Genomic DNA, 23,144 nt, shown 5'->3' with positions numbered 1-23,144 from the left:
CCTGCATGTCCTCTCTCACCACATCCATAAACCTCCTCTTAGGCCTTCCTCTTCTCCTCTTGCTTGGCAGCTCTATCCTTAGCACCCTTCTCCCAATATACCCCGCATCTCTCCTTTGCACATGTCCAAACCAACGCAGTCTCACCTCTCTGACTCTGTCTCCCAACCGTCCCACCTGAGCTGACCCTCTAATGTCCTCATTTCTAATCCTGTCCATTCTCGTCACACCCAATGCAAATCTTAGCATCTTTAACTCTGCCACCTCCAGCTCTGTCTCCTGGTTTTTGGTCACTGCCACAATTCTGCAGTGGAGTGTCCATGTTCATTTGACCTTACCTTCAAGTAGCTTTGCTATGCATACTCAAAGTTCCCATAAGCCATTGCAAACATGTTGTATCTTCTACCCATCTTGTCTACCGCGTCATTTTGGCTTTTTGATTTACCGTCATACTTTTTCCTATTCCTGTTGCCTTTATCCAAGGTGAAGTTGAAGCACCTTTGGTTCCACGTCTTTTTGTTTTTCCAGATGGAGTATGGGCAGGTGAACTGACTTGCTCATGGTGTTAGAAGTGGGATTTGAGCCCACAACCTCAGGGTCTGAATACCAAAGCCTTTACCGCTATGGCACACTGTTGACCAGAATCTTGCCGCAAATTAAAGTGTGTGTCACTTCCTAAAAATCAACGCCTTGAGTGACGCTTTCCAACACAAGAAGTCCATCACGGTTCATACACTCACTGGCCACTTTATTAGATACACCCGTTCAACTGCTTATTAACACAAATGTCTAATCAGCCAATCACAAGGCAGCAACTCAATGCATTTCGGCCTGTAGAAACCATCAAGACCACCTGCTAGAAGTTCAAACTGAGTATCAGGATGGGGACGAAAGGGGACTGAAGTGACTCTGAACGTGACATGGCTGTTCTGAGTATTTCACAAACTGCTGATCTCCTGGGATTTTCATGCACAACCATCTCTAGAGTTTACAGAGAGTGGTCCGATAAAGGGAAAATATCAGTGGGTGGCAGTTCTCTGGGTAAAAATGCCTTGTTGATGTCAGAGGTCAGAGGAGAATTGCCAGACTGGTCTGAGGTGATAAAAAGGCAACAGGAACTCAAATCAGCACTTGTTACAAGTGAGGTGTACAGAAGAGCATCTCTGAACACACAACACGTCAAACCTTGGAGCAGGTGGGCTACAGCAGCAGGAGATCACACCGGGTGACACTCCTGTCAGCTAAGAACAGGCAACTGAGGCTACAATTCACATGGGCTCACCAACAATGGACAACAGAAGACTGGAAAAATGTCACCTGGTCTGATGAGTCTCGATTTCCGCTGTGACATTTGGATGCTCGGGTCAACAACATGACAGCATGGACCCATCCTGCTTTCTATCAGCGTTTCAGGCTGGTGATGGTGTCTGTGATATTTTCCTGGCACACTTTGGGCCTCTTAGTACCAACTGAGCATCGTTTAAATGACACAGCCTACCTGAGTATTGTCACTGACCATGTCCATCCCTTCATGACCGCCATCTTCTGATGGCTTCTTCCAGCAGGATAATGCGCCATGTCACAAAGCTAAGATCATCTCAGACTGGTTTCTTGAACATGACAATGAGCTCACTGGACTCCAGTGGCCTCCACAGTCAGCAGATGTCAATCCAGTAGACCACCTTTGGGATGTGCTGGAGTGGGAGATTCACATCATGGATGTGCAGGTAACAAATCTGAGTGATGCTATCATGTCAATATGGAGCAAAATCCCTGAGGATTGTCTTCAGCACCTTGTTGAATCTGTGCCATAGAGAATTAGGGCAGCTCTGAAGGGAAAAGGGGGTCCAACCGGGTACTATCCAGGGGTACCTAATAAAGTGGCCGGTGAGTGTATGCTGGAGTGGCTCCACTAATATGATGCAATGTGAGACACTTTCATGTCTACAGGGCCACAGACTCTGCTTTCCATGAGTATCTGATGAACTTGTTCCCCATTTGTGACAATTTCTTAAACTGTGTATATAAGGAGAGCAGGAGGAACAAAAATGTTTGGGGATGGCCACCCCGTATACTGGAAAATGCAGTAAAAAGACACGCCATTACAAGTGAGTTCAAAACAGAACTGAATACAGAAGGGAAACAGAGGCATTTATATGGCGGAGTCCGGAAGGTGCTGGTCCAGGGTGGCCAGAAGAGGATGTGATGTCTTTGATATTCTGAGAGGGAAGATGTCATCAGGAAAGGCCAGAAGTGACATCATCAGAGGGCGGATCAGCGGTGACATCATCAGAGGGTGGATCGGTGGTGACATCACTATTTGGTTGGTTCTTCTGCTGGTCTATAGAGGGACAAAAGGAGAGATTGTTAGTTGACAGTGCCAACCCTTGGTCCAGCTGAGAAACAATATTATTTGAGCCTGTCAACCTTCTCCCAAGTGCGTGTTTGTGACCCTTTGTATGGTGCCAATCCAGAATAATCCACACGACTCAAGTGTTCAACCCGCTAGCTTACCGTCACATAGAAAGAAGATTTCTCGTACGATGATGGGCATGTCAAAGTGTGGCTTTTACCTGCATAAATTTTATATATTTATAATCCAATGTCTGTCTCTCTGTCCTCTTTTAACTACTTCACGTTTTTAGATCGGGGTTTTTTCTAGAATTTGCTTGAACATTCTGGTTGATTTTGCGATTTCTCTCATCACGCTAAGAATCAGCGTTGGCTTGCAGGAGCGATATATTAATAATAATAATAATAATAATTCTCTGCAGTGGGTTGGCACCCTGCCCGGGATTGGTTCCTGTGGTTATATAGTGCTTTTCTCACTACTCAAAGCACTCAGCAATTGCAGGTTAAGGGCCTTGCTCAAGGGCCCAACACAGCAGAGTCCCTATTGGCATTTACGGGATTTGAACCAGCAGCCTTCCGATTGCCAGTGCAGATCCCTAGCCTCGGAGCCAGCACCACCATCCTAGTTTGTTTAAAAGCTTGCCATCCTATTCACAGTAATCCGAGACAGTGGCTGTGGGCTGAGGGGCGAGGCCCTCCTCGCTCACATGCCAGCCTTGGGGCGTAACCTTAACTCCACTAAGCTAGCGAACGAGAGAACTACTTAATGGATTTAGATCTTTTTTTTTTTCTAGAATTTGCTTGAACATTCCGGTTGATTTTGCAACTTCTCTCATCACGCTAAGAATCATAGTTCACTTGCAGGAGCAATTTATTCGTGCTAATCTGAGACACAGGCTACACGCCGAGGAGACGGGGAAGTGTGACGTCAGGAGTGAGCAGCCAGGCGGGGCCTCCTCAATGTCCTGTTTCACTAATAAGAGCCATGGGGGACGGCTAGTTTGTGATATAACACAGACACACACAGATTATCCTAAGCATCTGGACAGAGAGGAAGACTGAAAGAGTAGGCAGAATGTCAGGTTAAGTTCAACACCTTCCTAAACAGATGAGGTTTCAGTTGTTTCTACTTTGTATTGTAATCGTGCAAAGATTCGATGTCGAGATTTTGATGAATCTCAATGTTTTAGACCTCCCCGAGTCCGATTTGCTTTCTCATAGTGAAAGTATTGCAATCGTCCAAAGATTCATCTCGACATTTTAGACCTCCCCGAGTCTGATTTACTTTCTCGTAGAATAAGTATTGCAATCGCCCAAAGATTCCATGTCAAGATTTTGATGAACCTCGACATTTTAGACCTCCCTGAGTCTGATTTACTTTCTCGTAAGGAAAGTATTGCAATCGTCCAAAGATTCGATGTCGAAATTTTGATGAATCTCGATGTTTTAGACCTCCCCGAGTTCGATTTACTTTCTCATAGCGAAAGTATTGCAATCGTCCAAAGATTCATCTCGACATTTTAGACCTCCCCAAGTCTGATTTACTTTCTCATAGGATAAGTATTGCAATCGTCCAAAGATTCGATGTCTAGATTTTGATGAATCTCGATGTTTTAGACCTCCCCGAGTCTGATTTACTTTCTTGCAGGGAAAGTATTGCAGTCGTCCAAAGATTTGATGTCTAGATTTTGATGAACCTCAACATTTTAGACCTCCCCGAATCTGATTTACTTTCTCGTAAGGAAAGTATTTCAATCGTCCAAAGATTCGATGTCGAAATTTTGATGAATCTCGATGTTTTTGACCTCCCCGAGTCTGATTTACTTTCTCATAGCGAAAGTATTGCAATCGTCCAAAGATTCGATGTTGAGATTTTGATGAATGTCAATGTTTTAGACCTCCCCGAGTCCGATTTGCTTTCTCGTAGTGAAAGTATTGCAATCATCCAAAGATCTGATGTCGAGATTTTGATGAATCTCGACATTTTTGTAATTATGTCTGTGTGTGTATGTGTGTGTGTGTGTGTGAGTTCACTTTCACTTAGTTCAACCAAATTTTGCATACAAATATTCAGTACGAAATGTAGATTTCTGTCAACTTTTGGGCTATTTCTGCTAACCAGAAGTGGTACTTTACCTTTTATTCATGGAGAAGCTGAGTCCGATTTATTCAACTTTACTTTTATAATAATTGTTCAATATATTATTAATTTGATTTGATTTGTTGTCGTTGGTTCTTTAATGTACATGATGTAAAAATAGAATCCTTGTCTTAGCGGTTTACGCCTCAAATATTCATCCCCATATCTGAGTATACAAGAAAGTCCGGGGAGACCACTCCCGATTTTTTACAAGAATGAATGGAGTCAGCTGACCACATTCATTTCAGGAGGTCTTTCCAAAGTCAGGGCGCTATATACAGCTGAAGGCCCTGCTGTCACCCATATAGTGCAGGTTAATATGGGGCACAACGAGGTTTTGACTGTAGAATTTGTTCTTTCTGACCACGTTGTTCTCCCCGTTCTCCATTCAAACTTCCTTCCTTCCTATGAGATACTTCAGGTATATACTAAAATGTATAAATAAAATGTATTATTAGAACGATTATTATGATGATTATTATTGTAGGCACCTTTCCTGCTCACCCATATGCCACGCTGGACATGTCTGTAATGTGATTGTCCATTTGTTCTTTGTCTCACCAGGAAGTGACTTGGCTGGCCTCCTTGATTTGGAATCCATGTACCGCGGTGTACAGCAGAACATCAACGAGACGAGAAGATCCCGGAGACACGCAGGCCTTGAAAACTACAACATCGAGGTCCTGCTGGGTGTGGACGACTCCGTAGTGCAATTCCATGGAAAGGAACACGTGCAAAAGTATCTGCTGACGCTTATGAATATCGTAAGTAGGCCTGACCTTCCTAATGTCTGAATATGCAGAGCAGAAAATCACAGTGCCTGGTGCTTTTCACTGGTCACGTGGCTGGCCATCTTTAAAAGAAATCACACAGCATGTGTATCGTGGGCCTGGTAGAAACAGTAGAGACCATAAAGACCACCTCAGAAAATGGGCCATAAGTCTTGTTTTTTTTTTGTCCCTATTCATTGCTTATTTTAAGTGCAAGTTTATAATGTTATGTTTCTGACATCTTCACCGTGCAATTTTGTATTAATTGTTTTTTTTTTGGTTGCCACCATTTTGGAGAAATCGTTTCATGGCCGTGTTGCTTGTGTCGCCAATTCCATTGCCAGTCATGTGATGCATGTCATGTTTTAGCCAGGGTGTGTTTTCCTTTTCCGCATTTTCTTCATTTATTTTAAAGTATTATTTTTCAGGTATTTTTGGTATTTATGTCAGTGGGTTCTTAAAAGAATTTTGACCCCTTTAAATTCTGCACACTTTATTGTATTGTAGATTTCATTTCACACTAGCTGTGCTACCCGTCTGAGACGGGTTGAAATCTCAGTAATTGACAAAGACATCAGCCTTGACGTTTGCAGTGCACCTTCTCTTGGAATGTAATTGTAATGCATATAGTAATCAAATGCATTGCGTTTGTTGTTCCAACAGATGGTGCATCAGAAACATTTCTAGTTGTAAAATGCCTTTCATTTATCATTCCAACAGATGGCTCATCACAAACATTTGAACTGTAGTGATAAAATGCATTGCATTTTTCACTCCAACAAAAAATGCACCACAACATTTGTAATAATAAAATCTTTGCATTTATCATTCCAACAGATGGCACATCACAAACATTTGTAGTAATTCAATGCCTTGCTTTTGGTATTCCAACAGCATACTCATTACAAACATTTGCAGTGATAAAATGGATTGCATTTTTCACTCCAAAAGAAGGTGCATTACAATCATTTGTGGTAATAAAATCCTTGCATTTATGATACCTAAAAATAGTGCATCACAAACATTTCTAGTTGTAAAATGCCTTTCATTTGTCATTCCAACACATGGCACATCACAAACATTTATAGTGATAAGATGCATTGAATTTTTCACTCCAACAGAAGGTGCATCACAACATTTGTAATAATAAAATCTTTGCATTTATCATTCCAACGGATGACACATCACAAACATTTGTAATGATTTCTCATTCCCACAGATGGTGCATTAAAAACACTTGCAGCGATAATAAGCATTGTGTTTGTCATTCCAACAGATGGCAACTAACAGATATTTGAAGTAATTAAATGCTTTGCTTTTGTTATTCCATCAGAATGCTCATCACAAACATTTGTAGTGATAAAATGTATTGTATTTTTCACTCCAACAAAAGGTGTATCGTAGACTTTTGTAGTAATGAAATCTTTGCATTTATCATTCCAACAGATGGCACATCACAAACATTTGCAGTGATAAAATGCATTGCATTTTTCATTCCAAAGGAAGGTGCATCACAAACATTTGTAGTAATGAAATCTTTGCATTTATCATTCCAACAGATGACAGTCACAAACATTTGTAGTAATTCAATGCCTTGCTTTTGGTTTTCCAAAAGAATACACATTACAAACATTTGCAGTGATAAAATGCATTGCATTTTTCAATCCAATAGAAGGTGCATCACAAGCATTTGTGGTAATAAAATCCTTGCATTCATGATACCTACAAATGGTGCATCACAAACATTTCTAGTTGTATAATGCCTTGCATTTGTCATTCCAACACATGGCACATCACAAACATTTATAGCGATAAGATGCATTGAATTTTTCACTCCAACAGAAGGTGCATCACAACATTTCTAGTAATGAAATGCTTTGTGGTTGTCATTCCAACAGGTGGTGCATCATAAACATTTGTAGTAATGCAATGCATTACTTTAAATACTTATAATGTGCCATCTGTTAGAATGACAAAACTAATGCATATGTCTCTGTTTTATGCCATTTGGTATGAGATATGTAAAAGCAGTGTTAATGTTTGTGATGATCCATCTGTTGGAATAACAGAGGCACAGCAACTGAACAGACATACAGACAGTTATGATACTAGAGGTGGACGGATGAATTTGCCTTTTTTCAACGTGTAATAATTCATAATGACAAAGTGACTGCATGTTTTCAGAAAGGTTTGTAAATGTATTATACATCAAAAACTGAAATCCCTCCTTCCTAGAAGAATTCAGACCCTTTGCTGTGGCCCTCCAAATTGTGTTTAGGTGCCTCCTGTTTGCTTTCGCTCTTCTTGAGATGTTTCTAGAACTTGACTGGATTCCAACTTTGGCCAACTGAATCGTCTGCTCATTGTTTAGAAAGCCGCACACGTGTAGCTGAGCATAGAAGGTCCCGCACTTGACCCTGTAGGTCCGGAGAAAAACCAGACCATGAAGTCCAAGGAACTCTGTGTAGAGCTCCGCCATCAAATGGTGGTGAAGTGTAGATCAGGGCAATGGGGTAACGCCATTTGTTAAGCTTGAGATGTTTGTAGGACTTGATTGGAGTCCACCTGGGGCAAACCATGAAGTCCAAGGAACTCAAATGGTGGGGAGGTTTTCTGGGTCCTTCCTTTCTTCTGTCTTTTGGCTCACGAGTGTTGAATTTCATTTCGGATTTGTTTGCTGCAGGTTGCCCTTTAAGTAAATTTCATTAAAGTGACGACATGGAACCGTATGGAACTGTTACCTAGTAACACAACTTTGTAGCCTAGCAACAAGTCTCATAAATTTTGGCACCCGGTAGAAAACGAAATAATACATAAATCAAAAATCTGGATTGATTTAGAGGCAAGATTTACACCAAGTAACATTTACCCGAAAACTCTCAGGACTATTGAACTACTGTGGAGAACCCGGCAGGGACGCCTTGATCATAGAAGGACCGGGAGAGTGAGCTTATTCCAGACACTATCTCCCCCGGAAAGCACCCCTTAGACTGCAGTGGGGTTTCGGAGCAAGGAAGCACAACCCTGCTGGGTCCTGTGGCCACCACCAGAGGGCGCCTGGACTTTTCTCGAACAAAACCAACAAAATGCTACGCCCAAAGCGAGAGGCCTGGCAATGCCAGAACTTCACATTCCAAAGATATTAATTGGTGAATCTAAATTTTCATGCCATATAATGGATTGACGTCCCATGCAGGGTTTGTTTCTTTCCTTCTCTCCACAGGTTGCCTATAATGGAAAACAGCAAACAGATGGTTGGCCCAGGTTTCTACTACCCAAATGGTGCCAAGTCTTTTATTAAAAGCTACTTAAGTCCTTGTCAAAAAGCACAAAACCATAAATTTCTATTAACGTCCTGTAAATGTTAGTATTTATATGCCACAATCCCCTCTTCACTTGAGATCTCCAAGCGTTCAGCAGGAGTCGCCTGAACGAAAGCCTTTTTGAGCGTCACTAACCATTTTTTTGCCATGCAGATGGAGATGCTGGATCATCCCCTTTGTGCCCAGCGGCCTCTGCAGACAGAATTCATTAAACCTTCCCTGTGTTTAAAAATGATGGCATTCCTTTTGGCTCATGCTTCTTTATCGTCTTCTCTTCTTGATTTCACCCCCTACTGTAGGAGATGCTGGCCACATGGAGGTGTTTGGGCTAAATTACAGATTGTATTGCTGTTTTCTAGGGGAAAACGTGTTCATGAAAGGCACTCTGACCTCTGAGGTTCTTTTTAAATTGGTGGACGAGTTCATACTGGAAATGTATAAATTATTAGCCGTATTATTAGTCATGCCACATACACACCTGAGCAGGTCATCCACCTGTAGGCAACTAAGAGTGAGAGAAGCAAGAGTCACTGGTGGGACGAAACCAAAACACTTCAGAAGAGGTCATCCACCTGCAGCTAAGCATGTTCAGGCCCAGCCAGACCTTGGATGGGAGACCATCTTGGAAAGGTTTGGGTTACTGCTGGAAGAGGTGTTGGTGAGGCCATCAGGGAGCGCCTACCCTGTGGATAACAGATACGGCCAGCTGTCCCAATTGAAAAATCATGGGAGGAGGGCCTGGGCGAGAGAGAGAGGCAACCAGGAACTCAATGGTCACTCAGGCTGAGCTCTGGAGAACACCTTTGTGGAACTTCTAGAAGGACATCCATCACTGCCGTCCTCCACATATCTGGGTTTTATGACAGAACGGTGACAGAAAAGCCTCCCCTCAGTTCAAGACACATGAAAGCCCACTTGGAGTTTGCAGAGAGGCAACTAAGAGTGAGAGAAACAAGATACCCTGGTGGGATGAAACCAAAACAATTCAGAAGATGCCATCCTCCTGAAGTTCTAAGTGTGTTCAGGTCCGGCCAGTACTTGGATAGGAGACCATTGAGGAAAGGCGTGGGTTGCTGCTGGAAGAGGTGTTGGTGAGGGCAGCAGGGAGCACCTACCCTGTGGATAATAGATATGGCCACCCAGCCCACCTTAGAAATCATGGGAGGAAAGCCTAGGTGAGAGAAAGGTGACCAGGAACTCAATGGTCACTCAGGCTGAGCTCCGGAGAACACTTTTGTAGAACTTCTAGAAGGACATCCACCACTTCCATCCTCCACTTATCTGGGTTTTATGACAGAATGGTGACAGAAAAGCCTCCCCTCAGTTCCAGACACACGAAAGCCCACTTGGAGTTGGCAGAGATATGTCTAAGAGTGAGAGAAACAAGAGTCACTGGTGGGGTGAAACCAAAACACTTAAGAAGAGGTTTGTTAATTGTCACAGCTAAAGCTATTCTAACGGGAAACTGTAAACGTTTTAATACGAAAGGCATATCGAGATCTCCTTTGGTGTCTCATGTTAGATGTACTCCATTACCTTTTTTGTCGCCTGTTAAAATTTTACATGTCAGAATTGTTCGACCAATTTTCAATACAGCTAATCTTGTCGTATTGCAGAGCCCATCACTCAGACATAAATGACGCAGTAACATTACGATACGTCCTTCTTTCAACAGTAATTCGGCCGGTGGAAGACCAGACGGTGTTAACGGTTGTCGATATTCTTCGTGATATTGTAAGTTGATGTTTTCATTCTTCCGCACCATCACCACCAACTGTCTCAGCAGAGCCTATTGATGCCCATTTAACCAATTTGCCGTGTAACTGATCGACAATTTTCACTTTAATTCGTTTGACTTCATTGTTTCTCGGTGCTAGGATTGCCCGTGTACTCATTTCTTCTGTTGATATCCCTTCAGGATGAAATTCTTCAATAAGATTTGGACATAATACGTCTTCTTTTATTGGGAACTTAAAAAGTGAGGAAAATGTAAAAATTTATTAGAGCTGAGAGCGCAGGAACTGAGTCTGACAAAAGCATTCACACCAATGAGAGGTGAGAGGACCGCGGGCGTGGGCCGTGAACCAGAAATGGTAGAGAGGAGGATGGGACTTGTAAACATCACTTGGCATTTAGTCTCGTCTCATCTCAGGATTTCCTTTTATAATAGAGAGATATTAGGGAGGCTAAAAGACAGTAAGAGAGGAACATAGCAGAAACGGACAAAGACGACCCAAAGAGATTCTTTCAGTAATTTTAGTAGTCAAAGAGCAGTCAAGGATGAAGTGAAGTGCATCAGGAACAGTAAAGAATGATTAAAAAATACAGACGGTGAAATAGCAGGTGCTCTAAACTCGCATTTTTCTGAGGTCTTCACACGTGAGGAAGTAGATAACCTCCCACCGGTATAAGAGACTGCTAATGAGATACTGAGGGATTTGGAAATTGTAGAGGGAGAAGAGCTGTGTGGATTAAATGGGCTCAAATCAAACAAGCTGCCATTCATCCATCCATCCATCCATCCATTTTCCAACCCGCTGAATCCAAACACAGGGTTACGGGGGTCTGCTGGAGCCAATCCCAGCCAACACAGGGCACAAGACAGGAACGAATCCTGGGCAGGGTGTCAACCCACCGCAGAACACACACAAACACACACAAACACACCAAGCACACACCTAACCTGCATGTCATTGGACTGTGGGAGAACACGAGGAGAACATTAACATTAACATTATATAAAGTTATTGTCTGTTTTTTACCTGCATTATTTTCAATCTTTAATTTAATATTGTTTTTTGTATCATTAAGGTGCTGCTGGAGTATGTGCATTTCCCCTTGGGATTAATAAAGTATCTATCTATCTATCTATCTATCTATCTATCTATCTATCTATCTATCTATCTATCTATCTATCTATCTATCTATCTATCTATCTATCTATCTATCTATCTAACATGCAAACTCCACACAGGGAGGACCCAAGAAGCAAACCCGGGTCTCATAACAGTGAGGCAGCAGCGCTACCACTGCGCCACCGTGCCGCCACTTCATTCATTCATTCATTTCCAAATCCACTTATCCCAATACAGGAACATGAGCTCCCTACAAATGTTATACACAAGACAGGATTCATTGTCCACCATTACGGGTCAACTTAGACACCAGTTCAATGAACTGGATGGCAGAAGAAGCACTTGCATATTGGTTTTGAAGTCCTCTGCCTGGGGGAGGCCACAATGGCTCACTTTTGTTCTAAAACAAATTGAAATGTCTGTGACCCTTGTGACAGATGCCCGTGACCATTACCCGGTTGGAATGCCAGCCAGGTGGAAGGACAAAGGGAAACTCTTTCCCTCTTTGGGACAGTACCCCTCCCCGAGACGCTAGAGGGCAGACCCCACCCCAACTCTGGGTTGCTACTGCACTACGGAACCCCCACAGGGCATGCTGGGAGTTGTAGTATGGAACAGCCCTGTTTGGCTCCATGGGTGACTTTGGGGCACCATTTCCGCCACACCCAGAAGTGCAGCCACACGAAGGTCAAGAAACACCTGGGGCACCGCCGGGGGCACTAAAAAAGGAGCCGCTTCGCCATTAGTCAGGAAGCCAAAGTCGGGAGGTGGAGGACAAAGCTTGCGAGGAGGAGAAGAGAAAGAGAAAGGAAGAAAAGGACTGTGGTGTGATAGTAGTTGGTGCTTTTGTACTGTGCTGTGAAGTGGGGCACAAAAGGAAAACGCACCCCCACTTAAGTAAAGTGTGTGCTGCGTTGAACTTGTCTCTCAGCGCGTCTGTGTCGGGGTTTGGGGAGCCGTACGCCCCCTGGTGGTTCACAAGTGGCATCCCAACTAATATAACACGCAGTTCTTTTCTTCCTCTCTCTTTCTCTTCTTCTCCACTACTCCTCCTCACAAGCTAGTCTTGGAGAGGATCATCATCAGAGTTGAGACGTGGGTCCATCACTGTGAGCCGGAAAGCAAGAGACAAAGCATGAAGTGGTAACCGCCGTCTTCTCCAGTAATGAAGGATCTGAAATGACCACCCTCCATCAAAAACAAAAAAATCTTTTAGGACTTGATGGGTCCTATTCTGGTGCATTTTCAGGAACAGCGACAGTTAGTGACCAGTGCAACGTTCTGTGCTGTTCTTAGGGCTCGTTTATACTTCACGCTCAGAACGCATCACGGCTGCCACGCGTTCCCAGCGTTCATTTGACGCATCATCTGAGCAGGTCCTCAGAAATTAACGCGACACGTGCATGCAAAGTGGGGAGGCACAGTGTGATAAAAGTCGGAATATGAGGGTCAGGGTGTCTGTTTACTATCTACACGTGACAGAAAGACGCTTTAGGATCCTACAGGATCGATGTGCGTGCTTCGATGTTTGACGAATGGTTCAATGTGTTGAAGCAAAATGCTGACATACAAATTAATTAATACAAAATTAATAGACCTCTCCAGGCTAAGATTCATTAAAAAAGAGAGGAGAACAACGTCTAGTCAAGATCTTTGGATAAGATAACTGTCCAACAAAGTCTTTTGAAGTTTCTGATGATTTTTTCAGTACAATGTGGGTCTGTAGACAGGGTGTCTGTGTCATTCTGAGAGATGCAAACAATCCTCATATCTGGTCATAAGACCCATGTCTCTATTCAAACCATGTTGTAATGTGTTCAATTTTAGCACAAGTTTCACTTCCTATTCTTTTCTCTCTTGCTGTGTTCTGAAGTTGCCCATAAGCCCTGTGACTTTAAAGCCCCTCTCACAGTGTCCATGGTTGCTGAAGTGAGCTGCTAAAGGAACATCCCTATCACCATTCTTGATGTGGAACCTGTGGAAATTCATTGTCCAGTTTCTCCCACACAGAGTGCAGTGTTCGGGACATTTCATACAGAGAGTTAGGCAGACCGCATTAGATGATCTGCGGGAAAATGATCCCTTTATGCGATGTTCTAGTCGGCAGTGTGATATAACTACACGGTCTGTATTATAAATGTGAGCGCACGTTTTATATCTTTTCTGAGATGTGCCATTTTCTGTTGGTTCACTTAGCGAGTTTTGGACAATTAATTGCTACAGGTTTGGTGGTTGTCTGTATGCCAGGAGGGGAGGTTCTGGAAGTCCATCTCTCAGCTTTTCGACATTGTTTAGCATTGGCAGAAGTTCTTTTATAATTTTTCGAAGTACTTCAAGATGTGGGTTATAGGTGACAACAAGGGGGATGCGCTTCTTGTCGTCTTTTATTTTTATATTCCAGAAGGTTCTCTCTGGGTATGGCAGTAGCTCTACTTATTTGAGGGTCTGTTGTTTTTGGGGTATAATGTTGTCTGATGAACTCTTGTCTAGGCTCCTGTAGTTGTTTATCAGGTCTGAGCAAATACGCTTGTACCGTATTGCTTGCCTGAAAATAACGGAGCGCCTTATATGCTTGGGGTGGAAGCTGTCACTTCTCAGGTAGGTCCGTCGGTTTATGAAAACAGAAGTTACAAGGGCGTTGTCTTCCAGTTGAACGGTGGTGTCAAGGAAGCTGACTTCTGTTTTTGAATAATTGAGCTTCAGCTTTATGTTGGGGTGGAAAGAATTCAATTCATTATGAAAATGGAGGAGGTCCTCCTCAATGGCAGTCCAGATTATGAAGATGTCGTCTATGTAAAGGAGATACAAGACGCATGTTAACATAAAATCTTCCTCCAATTTTGCCATAAATAGCATAGTGCATAGTGAGGTGCAAACCGACAGCCCATTGCAGTCTCCATTTGTTGCAAGTAGAAGTCTTGTCCAAATGAGGATAAACTATGTGTCAGAGTGAATGTTATCGTTTGTATAACGGACTCTGTTACATTATATCTGGGATTAGTGGTAGGCCAAGATGGAGAATCAGATGAAGAGATGACCCATAGAGTGCAGTTTGGATGAAACAATTGGAAGAAGGTACCAGGAGTGTGGTGTGATTGAAGAATGAAGATGAAGGTTAAAGGTCAGGTTTATAAGACAGTGATAGGACCAGTGATGATGTATGGAGCCGAGACACAGGCAGTAAAGAGGAGCACAGCAGGAGAAGAAGTTGGCTGTGGCAGAAATGAGGCAGCACAGGATTTAATGATGGTGTGCAATCGCGAGGCAGCAGTGGGCTGAGTACCCAGCCCTGGGGGGCCCCAGTGCTCAACGTGGTGTCTTTCTGATGCAGACTATCTGTTGTGTCCAGGATTTACAAGTGTGATATCCCCTCCAGCTAGTATTATCGTAACGTGACAACAGGCCAAGCTCTGCTATTCCCTCCAAATACTCTGCTTGGTACATAATATTTCAGAAGCCAGCTGTACGAGGGCAAAACTTATGGAAAATGTGGACCACAGAGACCCGTTGAATGTTGGTTGAACTTCTTGGCTGCCCACACCAAGTCAGTCTGTCGAAAAAAGCGTGGAGCATTTCCAGCTCGTTTAATGAGTGACGGAGGTCATTCAGCTCCTATTGTTTCGTGGATTTTAATTGCTGACTTTCTCCTTTTCTCGTCTGACGCTTCCGGCTGGACAGTCTGTTCCAGACAAAGAACCTTTTCGAAAACAGTGCGACTCCTCTGATGCTGGAAAAGGCTTCCCACACTTCTCATCGTTATGACAGAAGCACTCAAAATAATTCTCTATTAGTGAGGGACGGTGTACAGAGAACCCGCCGGCGCCGATCCGTCTTTATTCTGTTTCTTTCCTTGCCCTTTGTTACAAAAATTGGTGCCCTCGTGCCCATTACCATCATCCGAGATCTAATCAGACAGACGCTTTGGATGCTGCTGCCTCGTAAGGTCAAGTGTGCGCTCGGAAGTGTGGGAACGACTGCTGTCTCCGTTCATGCGACTCTCAGATTTATTTTAATAAGCTGCTCAAATACAAAAGTAAAATCCAATTGACTGAATAGGCCGGCGAAACACAAACCATGTCAGTAAATATTAGAAAAGGTTAAAGGAGGAGAGGATCGCGGGGATTTTCTTTCCTGTTCATAATGATGTTGCCTGTCTGTCTCAATCCTAAATGAGTCGGCCGTGTCTGGCTTTGTTAAGTTTGAATTGCATTTCATTATGTGCCTGGGATTTCAGATTTCATAAAACCTTGAGGATCTATTATTGTCATTATTAATTATTATTATTATTATTAATCAAACCTTAATATTCTCAAACCTGATGATGAGAATAGGGTCATTCCGTCCAACAAGCCCACCCATCCCATTTACCAACATGAAGTTGAGTTCTGAAGGTCCTGAGGACTTCTTCACCCTTTGGAAGTTTCCACATTTTCTTGTGGGCAACATTGTGGGTCCTGGGGGTCCGCAGTGGTTTGCAGATTTTTTGTTCCAACCCAGTTGCTTCATGAGATGTCAGGTATTGCGGATGAAGCCCTTACTGCTCAAGTGACAGACTTCTGCTTCATTTTCGTTGTCCGAAATCCTTCCATTGAGGATCTCACTCTTAAACATATGTATGTGGCCTTAGGGGGATGTTAAATCTCATAACCACACTGTCATCTGTGGGGTCCCACAAGGATCAGTCCTTGGTCCGACCCTCTTTAATATCTATATGCTGCCCCTGGGTCACATCATCCGCAAGCATGGAGTTTCATTCCATGGCTATGCTGATGATACGCAGCTCTACAGTGCATCCGGAAAGTATTCACAGCGCATCACTGTTTCCACATTTTGTTATGTTACAGCCTTATTCCAAAATGGATTAAATTCATTTTTTTCCTCAGAATTCTACACACAACACCCCATAATGACAACGTGAAAAAAGTTTACTTGAGGTTTTTGCAAATTTATTAAAAATAAAAAAATTGGGAAAGCACATGTCCATAAGTATTCACAGCCTTTGCCATGAAGCTCAAAATTGAGCTCAGGTGCCTCCTGTTTCCCCTGATCATCCTTGAGATGTTTCTGCAGCTTCATTGGAGTCCACCTGTGGTAAATTCAGTTGACTGGACATGATTTGGAAAGGCACACACCTGTCTATATAAGGTCCCACAGTTGACAGTTCATGTCAGAACACAAACCAAGCATGAAGTCAAAGGAATTGTCTGTAGACCTCCGAGACAGGATTGTCTCCAGGCACAAATCTGGGGAAGGTTACAGAAAAAGTTCTGCTGCTTTGAAGGTCCCAATGAGCACAATGGCCTCCATCATCCGTAAGTGGAAGAAGTTCGAAACCACCAGGACTCTTCCTAGAGCTGGCCGGCCATCTAAACTGAGCGATCGGGGGAGAAGGGCCTTAGTCAGGGAGGTGACCAAGAACCCGATGGTCATTCTGTCAGAGCTCCAGAGGTCCTCTGTGGAGAGAGGAGAACCTTCCAGAAGGACGACCATCTCTGCTGCAATCCACCAATCAGGCCTGTATGGTAGAGCGGCCAGACGGAAGCCACTCCTTAGTAAAAGGCACATGGCAGCCCACCTGGAGTTTGCCAAAAGGCACCTGAAGGACTCTCAGACCATGAGAAAGAAAATTCTCTGGTCTGATGAGACAAAGATTGAACTCTTTGGTGTGAATGCCAGGCGTCACGTATGGAGGAAACCAGGCACTGCTCATCACCAGACCAATACCATCCCTACAGTGAAGCATGGTGGTGGCAGCATCATGCTGTGGGGTTGTTTTTCAGCGGCAGGGACTGGGAGACTAGTCAGGATAATGGGAAAGATGACTGCAGCAATGTACAGAGACATCCTGGATGAAAACCTGCTCCAGAGCGCTCTTGACCTCAGACTGGGGCGACGTTTCATCTTTCAGCAGGACAACGACCCTAAGCACACAGCCAAGATATCAAAGGAGTGTCTTCAGGACAACTCTGTGAATGTCCTTGAGTGGCCCAGCCAGAGCCCAGACTTGAATCCGATTGAACATCTCTGGAGAGATCTTAAAATGGCTGTGCACCGACGCTTCCCATCCAACCTGATGGAGCTTGAGAGGTGCTGCAAAGAGGAATGGGCGAAACTGGCCAAGGATAGGTGTGCCAAGCTTGTGGCATCATATTCAACAAGACTTGAGGCTGGAATTGCTGCCAAAGGGGCATCGACAAAGTATTGAGCAAAGGCTGTGAATACTTATGGACATGGGATTTCTCAGTTTTTTTATTTTTAATAAATTTGCAAAAACCTCAAGTAAACTTTTTTCACGTTGTCATTGTGGGGTGTTGTGTGTAGAATTCTGAGGAAAAAAATGAATTTAATCCATTTTGGAATAAGGCTGTAACATAACAAAATGTGGGAAAAGTGATGCGCTGGGAATACTTTCCAGATGCACTGTAAGTTCACATTAAGACATTATAGTTTTCATACCGTATCTGAAACTGAGCGCCACTGCAGTTTTATTGTATTGTCCTCTGATAAAAAAAAAAAAACAAATTGAAAAGTACGAAACCACAGAGCAGGTGCCACTACAAATCAAAACGGAGTCGCTTTTGTTTTTCTGCCTGTTAAAGAGATGGAAGTGTCATTGGCTCTTCTTTTGCTTTCGCCCACGTGACACTTCAATATTGCAGGACGTCTCTTTGCATCGCTCCGCTCTGCTCCCGGATTTTCATCCTGCATTTCCTTCCAGTTGCCCTGTGAGCACAGCTGACATGTCTGATCTTTTTGCAGCCGTATAAGCGTTTCTCCGCCGTCTCCGTGCGATGAATGGGACTTGGCATTTAAACGGCGCAATTCCTCGTCTTCACGGTTACGCGGATCCGTCTTGTCACTTGGCTTCCAGCACAGTCCGTCACAGGCCACTCTCGGCTCAGCTACCTGAATGGCCACATCGGAGGCTAATTCTGGTAAAATTCGTTCTTGATTTGGCGTCTCGACAAATTGTGAATCCTAAACGTTGAATGCGGCTTCACTGAGGATGCAAGTGGCACTTTTTGAAGGGACCATTAACCAAAGTGTGTGCCTAATTGGGCCTCTCGTTCGGTCGATGGGGGCACAGAATTATCCTCCACCTTGTAAAGATGTGTCCTGACATCAAATATTCACTACAAAATGTAAAAATGCTCCAACCTACAAACCAATGTAAGTGCCCAAGAGGATAGATGGGCATCCCGACCAGGATGGAGGAAGATTTCTTGCTTGGCCGGGTTGCCATAATGGAAAGATGGTCTGGTTACAGACATTACCCGGCTGGGATGTCTTATAATTTCCATCCTGGCTGGGAAGCCGGAAGTTCTCATGGAATGAGGAGAGCTGGAATCCGGGTACAGTTTATCCCACAAATAAATAGGTGGCAGTGTTTCCTAGCCAATGGCCCTAATTTGGACACCTGCAAGGGTGTATGGGAATTTGAGTCCAGATGTGCATCCCTGTAGGGGAACAACAGAGGGCACTGTCAGGAGGAGGTCATCCCTGGTTTCCAGATGACACGCTTAAAAGGAGTCAGAGTCGGCTGGAAGAGGGCAAAACTCACTGGAAGGAGGGAAGGAGAGGAAGGAAGAATGAAAGAGCGCATTTAAAGTCTGTGTAATGACTGTCTTCATTATCTGTTAGAGCCGTGTGAATGAAAAAGTCTTATATTTGAACCCAGAGTTGTGTGGTGTCTTGTGTGTCTGGGGTTTTGGGTCTCAGTGGCACCCCCTAGTGTTCACACCGGCTGTGATGAACTTGGAGTTCCAACTCACGTGAGCCCCAGAAGCACTTCTAAAATTTTCCACTGAAGTGGGGGAATGCTGGCTAGAATAAGGGCTGTAAAATAGAGGGGGCGCTATTGAGCCCGAAACCCCAGACAGAACTGACACACGCTAACAGTCACAGGTTCAAATAAAGGATGTTTTATCTTCCAAATACATCCCAAACAATACAGAATGTAAATGGGTGGCGCAACCTTTCTTTTCTCTCCTCTTCTTCCAACTCCTATGTTGTCCTCTGCCTCCCGACTCTGAGTGGTCCTCTTTAAACCAAACCCCAAGAGTACTTGTGGTGTCTGCCCACAGTCCAATAGACATACTTCCAGGGGCTGGCAGAAGTCTCTAGAAGAGGGATGTTTCCTTCCTGCAGTTCCCCCATGCGGTAGACATGGTATACAACAGGGCTGTACTATAAGACTACACTTCCCAGCATGCCTATGGCTTTAAAAGAAGGGCAGTGACACAAGCATGCTGCCCTCCAGTGTTTCAGGGGAGTAAAGGCTCCCGGGAAGGCCAGTTCCTCTGATCCGTTCATCTTTTTGGCCTCCTTTCCTGGTAAGGGATCAGTTCTTAACCTGGACAGGACACCGAGAGTACTTCCGGTGTCTGCCCACAGTCCAATGGAAGTACAGACTGCTGTCACTGTCCTGCTCCACTGTCAGACTGAGGAGATCGTTCCTATGCGACTCTTCAATTCCTACCTGGAGGGTAAACGTTAATGTTATACAAAGTTATTGTCTGGAGTATGTGAATTTCCCCTTGGGATTAATAAAGTATCTATCTATCTATCTATCTATAATAATAATAATAATAATTCTTTGCATTTATATAGCGCTTTTCTCACTACTCAAAGCGCTCAGCAATTGCAGGTTAAGGGCCTTGCTTAAGGGCCCAACAGAGCAGAGTCTCTATTGGCATTTACGGGATTCGAACCGGCAACCTTCCGATTGCCAGTGCAGATCCTTAGCCTCAGAGCCACCACTCCGCCACACAATATCTATCTATCTATCTATCTATCTATCTATCTATCTATCTATCTATCATATAGTGCCTTTCATATCTATCTATCTATGTATTATATAGTGCCTTTCATACCACTCTATCTATCTATCTATCTATCATATAGTGCCTTTCATATCTATCTATCTATCTATCTATCTATCTATCTAACATGCAAACTCCACACAGGGAGGACCCAAGAAGCAAACCCGGGTCTCATAACTGTGAGGCAGCAGCGCTACCACTGCGCCACCGTGCCACCACTTCATTCATTCATTCATTTCCAAATCCACTTATCCCAATACAGGAACATGAGCTCCTGTATCTATCTATCTATGTATTATATAGTGCCTTTCATACCACTCTATCTATCTATCTATCTATCTATCTATCATATAGTGCCTTTCATACCACTCTATCTATCTATCTATCTATCTATGTATTATATAGTGCCTTTCATACCACTCTGTCTATCTATCTATCTATCTATCTATCTATCTATCTATCTATCTATCTATCTATCATATAGTGCCTTTCATATCTATCTATCTATCTATTATATAGTGCCTTTCATATCTATCTATCTATCTATCTATCTATTATATAGTGCCTTTCATACCACGCTATCTATCTATCTATCTATCTATCTATCTATCTATCTATCTATCTATCTATCTATCTATCTATCATGTAGTGCCTTTCACATCTATCTATCTATCTATCTACTTCCAGGGGCTGGAAGTCGATAGTCTCTAGGAGACAGGGATGGTTCCTCCCTGCAGTTCCCCCATGTGTTAGGCATGGTATACAACAGGGCTGTATCATGAAACTACACTTCCCTGCATGCCTGTGGTTTTAAAAGAAGGGGCAGTGACACAAGAATGCTACCCTCCAGTGTATTGGGTTGAGTAAAGGATCCAGGAAGGCCAACTCCTCTGGTCCCTTTATCCGTTTGGCCTCCCTTGACTTGGTCAGGATGCCCGAGATTACTTCCGTTGTCAGCCCACAATCTGATGGAAGGACTTCTGAGCTCAGGCAGAAGTCTCTAGAAAATAGGGATGATTCCTCCCTGGAGATTCCCCTGTCTGTAGGCATGTTATGCAAAAGGCCTTCACCACAGGACTACACTTCCCAGCATTCCTGTGGGCTGAAAAGAAGGGGAAGTGACACAAGAATGCTGCCCTCCAGTGTATTGGGAGAGTAAAGGCTCCGGGAAAGCCAAGTCCTCTGATCTCTTCATCCTTTTGGCCTCCCTTCTTGGCAAGGGATCGGTTCTTGACCTGTTCGGGATGCAAGATGGTCGACATGCACAGGGCAAACACAGAATCTTTATAAAAGAAAAACGTATTCTCACAAAATGCTCTGTCATACCGTAAAGCTCCAAAGAGCACGAAAGGTGTGAAGGAGTTGCTGGCAAAGTATACAGAGCGGGCAGAAAAAACAGAACAAGAGGGTCCAAATTCCAAAATATACAAAAGGCAGAAGCACAGGAACACACAAGGGCGGATTCCCAATGAACTGCCAGGAACTCAGGGGGACCCTGCGAATTTATAGGCAGATGGCCCCGTCCCCTTTGGGGACAACCCACAAGACACATAGAACTTCACCAAGGCATAAACGCAATCAATAGCAAATAAGCATAAATAAAATGAACACGATTTTCATAAAGCATTGATTGAGTTGCCCTGTGGGACATCCTGAAGGTTTGCGGAATCCCCTCGAGGTTGCTGGATATCATGGCGGGCCTGTAAACTGATACTGTGAGTGCTGTGCAGAGTGGAGGCAGGACCTCTGTGTTTTTCCCAGTTGATTCTGGGGTCCGTCAGCAGTGTGTTCTGCTCCTGCTCTGTTCAGTGCTTGTATGGACTGGGTGTTGGGCAAGGTTGTGGGGTCCAGCGGCTGTTGGGCATCTGTTGGCGAAGAAAGATTCACGGATCTTGACTTTGCTGATGATGCTGTGATCTTCGCGGAGTCAATGGAGGCTCTGATTGGGGGTCTCGAGAGACTGAGTGAGGGGTCTGAGTGTCCTGATAAAAACCAAGAGCCAGGCCTTTAATGACCTCGTGGGCACGGCCATCAGCAGTGTGTCTGTCTGTGGAGAGAGTGTCGACCTTGTAGAGAGGTTTACTTACAGTACCTTGGCAGTGACATTCACGTCTCAGGTGACTATTCCTATCAAGTCTGGGAGAGCATGGGGGGTCATGAGGTGACTGGAAAGGGGTGTGTGGCACTCCTGATATCTCTGCAAAAGGACAAAGGTCCAAGTCTTTAGAGTCCTGGTGGTTCCTGTTTTTGAGACATGGACGCTACCCAGTGACCTGAGACGAAGACTGGACTCCTTCATGTGTGTCTCTCCGGAAAATCCTTGGGTACCGTTGGTTTGACTTTGTGTTGCTCATGGAGTCCCGAATGAGGCACATGACCTGCATTGTGAGGGAGCGTCAGTTACGGCACTATGGCCCCTGAGGGTGATCCGACTTGTAAGATCCTCATTGTTGGGGACCCGAGTGGCTGGACTAGGCCAAGGGGTCGCCCATGTAACACCTGGCTGCGTCAGATAGAGGATCATTTCCAGAGTGTGGGACTGGACTGCTTGGTCTGCCTGGGGGGTTCCCAACCGGGATCCTGAGTTGTTTCGTCTTGTGTGGTGGGTGCGGCAACACAGTGTACCAGTGCATGCTCCCCAACTTGACTTGACTTGACTTGATACTGTGGAATATCAGGGACCTGAACACAGACAGGCGGAGAGACACAAGTCCAAAAGCAACACTCCCTTTCTTCTGTTTTGTTGCCCGTACAGCACACAACGCACACACTTCTTCACCACACGTCTTCCCTTGTCTCTCTTTTCTTCTCTCTTTCTTTCTCTCTCTCTTCTCTGCTACCTCCACTCCTCTCCGGGCAAGCCTTTTCCTCCACCTCCCAACTC

At 44.1% G+C, this 23,144-nt stretch overlaps 1 protein-coding gene across 1 annotated transcript in view; it reads left to right on the top strand.

Annotated features, from left to right (window-relative positions):
- The window catches only part of adamts2a (ADAM metallopeptidase with thrombospondin type 1 motif, 2a), a 590,393-nt gene that overhangs the window by 407,093 nt on the left and 160,156 nt on the right, over nucleotides 1-23,144 (top strand). Inside the window, exon 4 of the mRNA XM_051934206.1 lies at nucleotides 5,055-5,254. Coding sequence (XP_051790166.1) covers nucleotides 5,055-5,254 — 200 coding nt within the window. The remainder of the gene's footprint in view (nucleotides 1-5,054; nucleotides 5,255-23,144) is intronic.

The sequence above is a fragment of the Erpetoichthys calabaricus genome, chromosome 11 (genome assembly GCF_900747795.2).
Source record: "Erpetoichthys calabaricus chromosome 11, fErpCal1.3, whole genome shotgun sequence".
Taxonomy (NCBI): Eukaryota; Metazoa; Chordata; class Cladistia; order Polypteriformes; family Polypteridae; genus Erpetoichthys; species Erpetoichthys calabaricus.
Note: the sequence above shows the minus strand (reverse complement) of the source record. Positions and strands in the feature narration are given on the sequence as shown.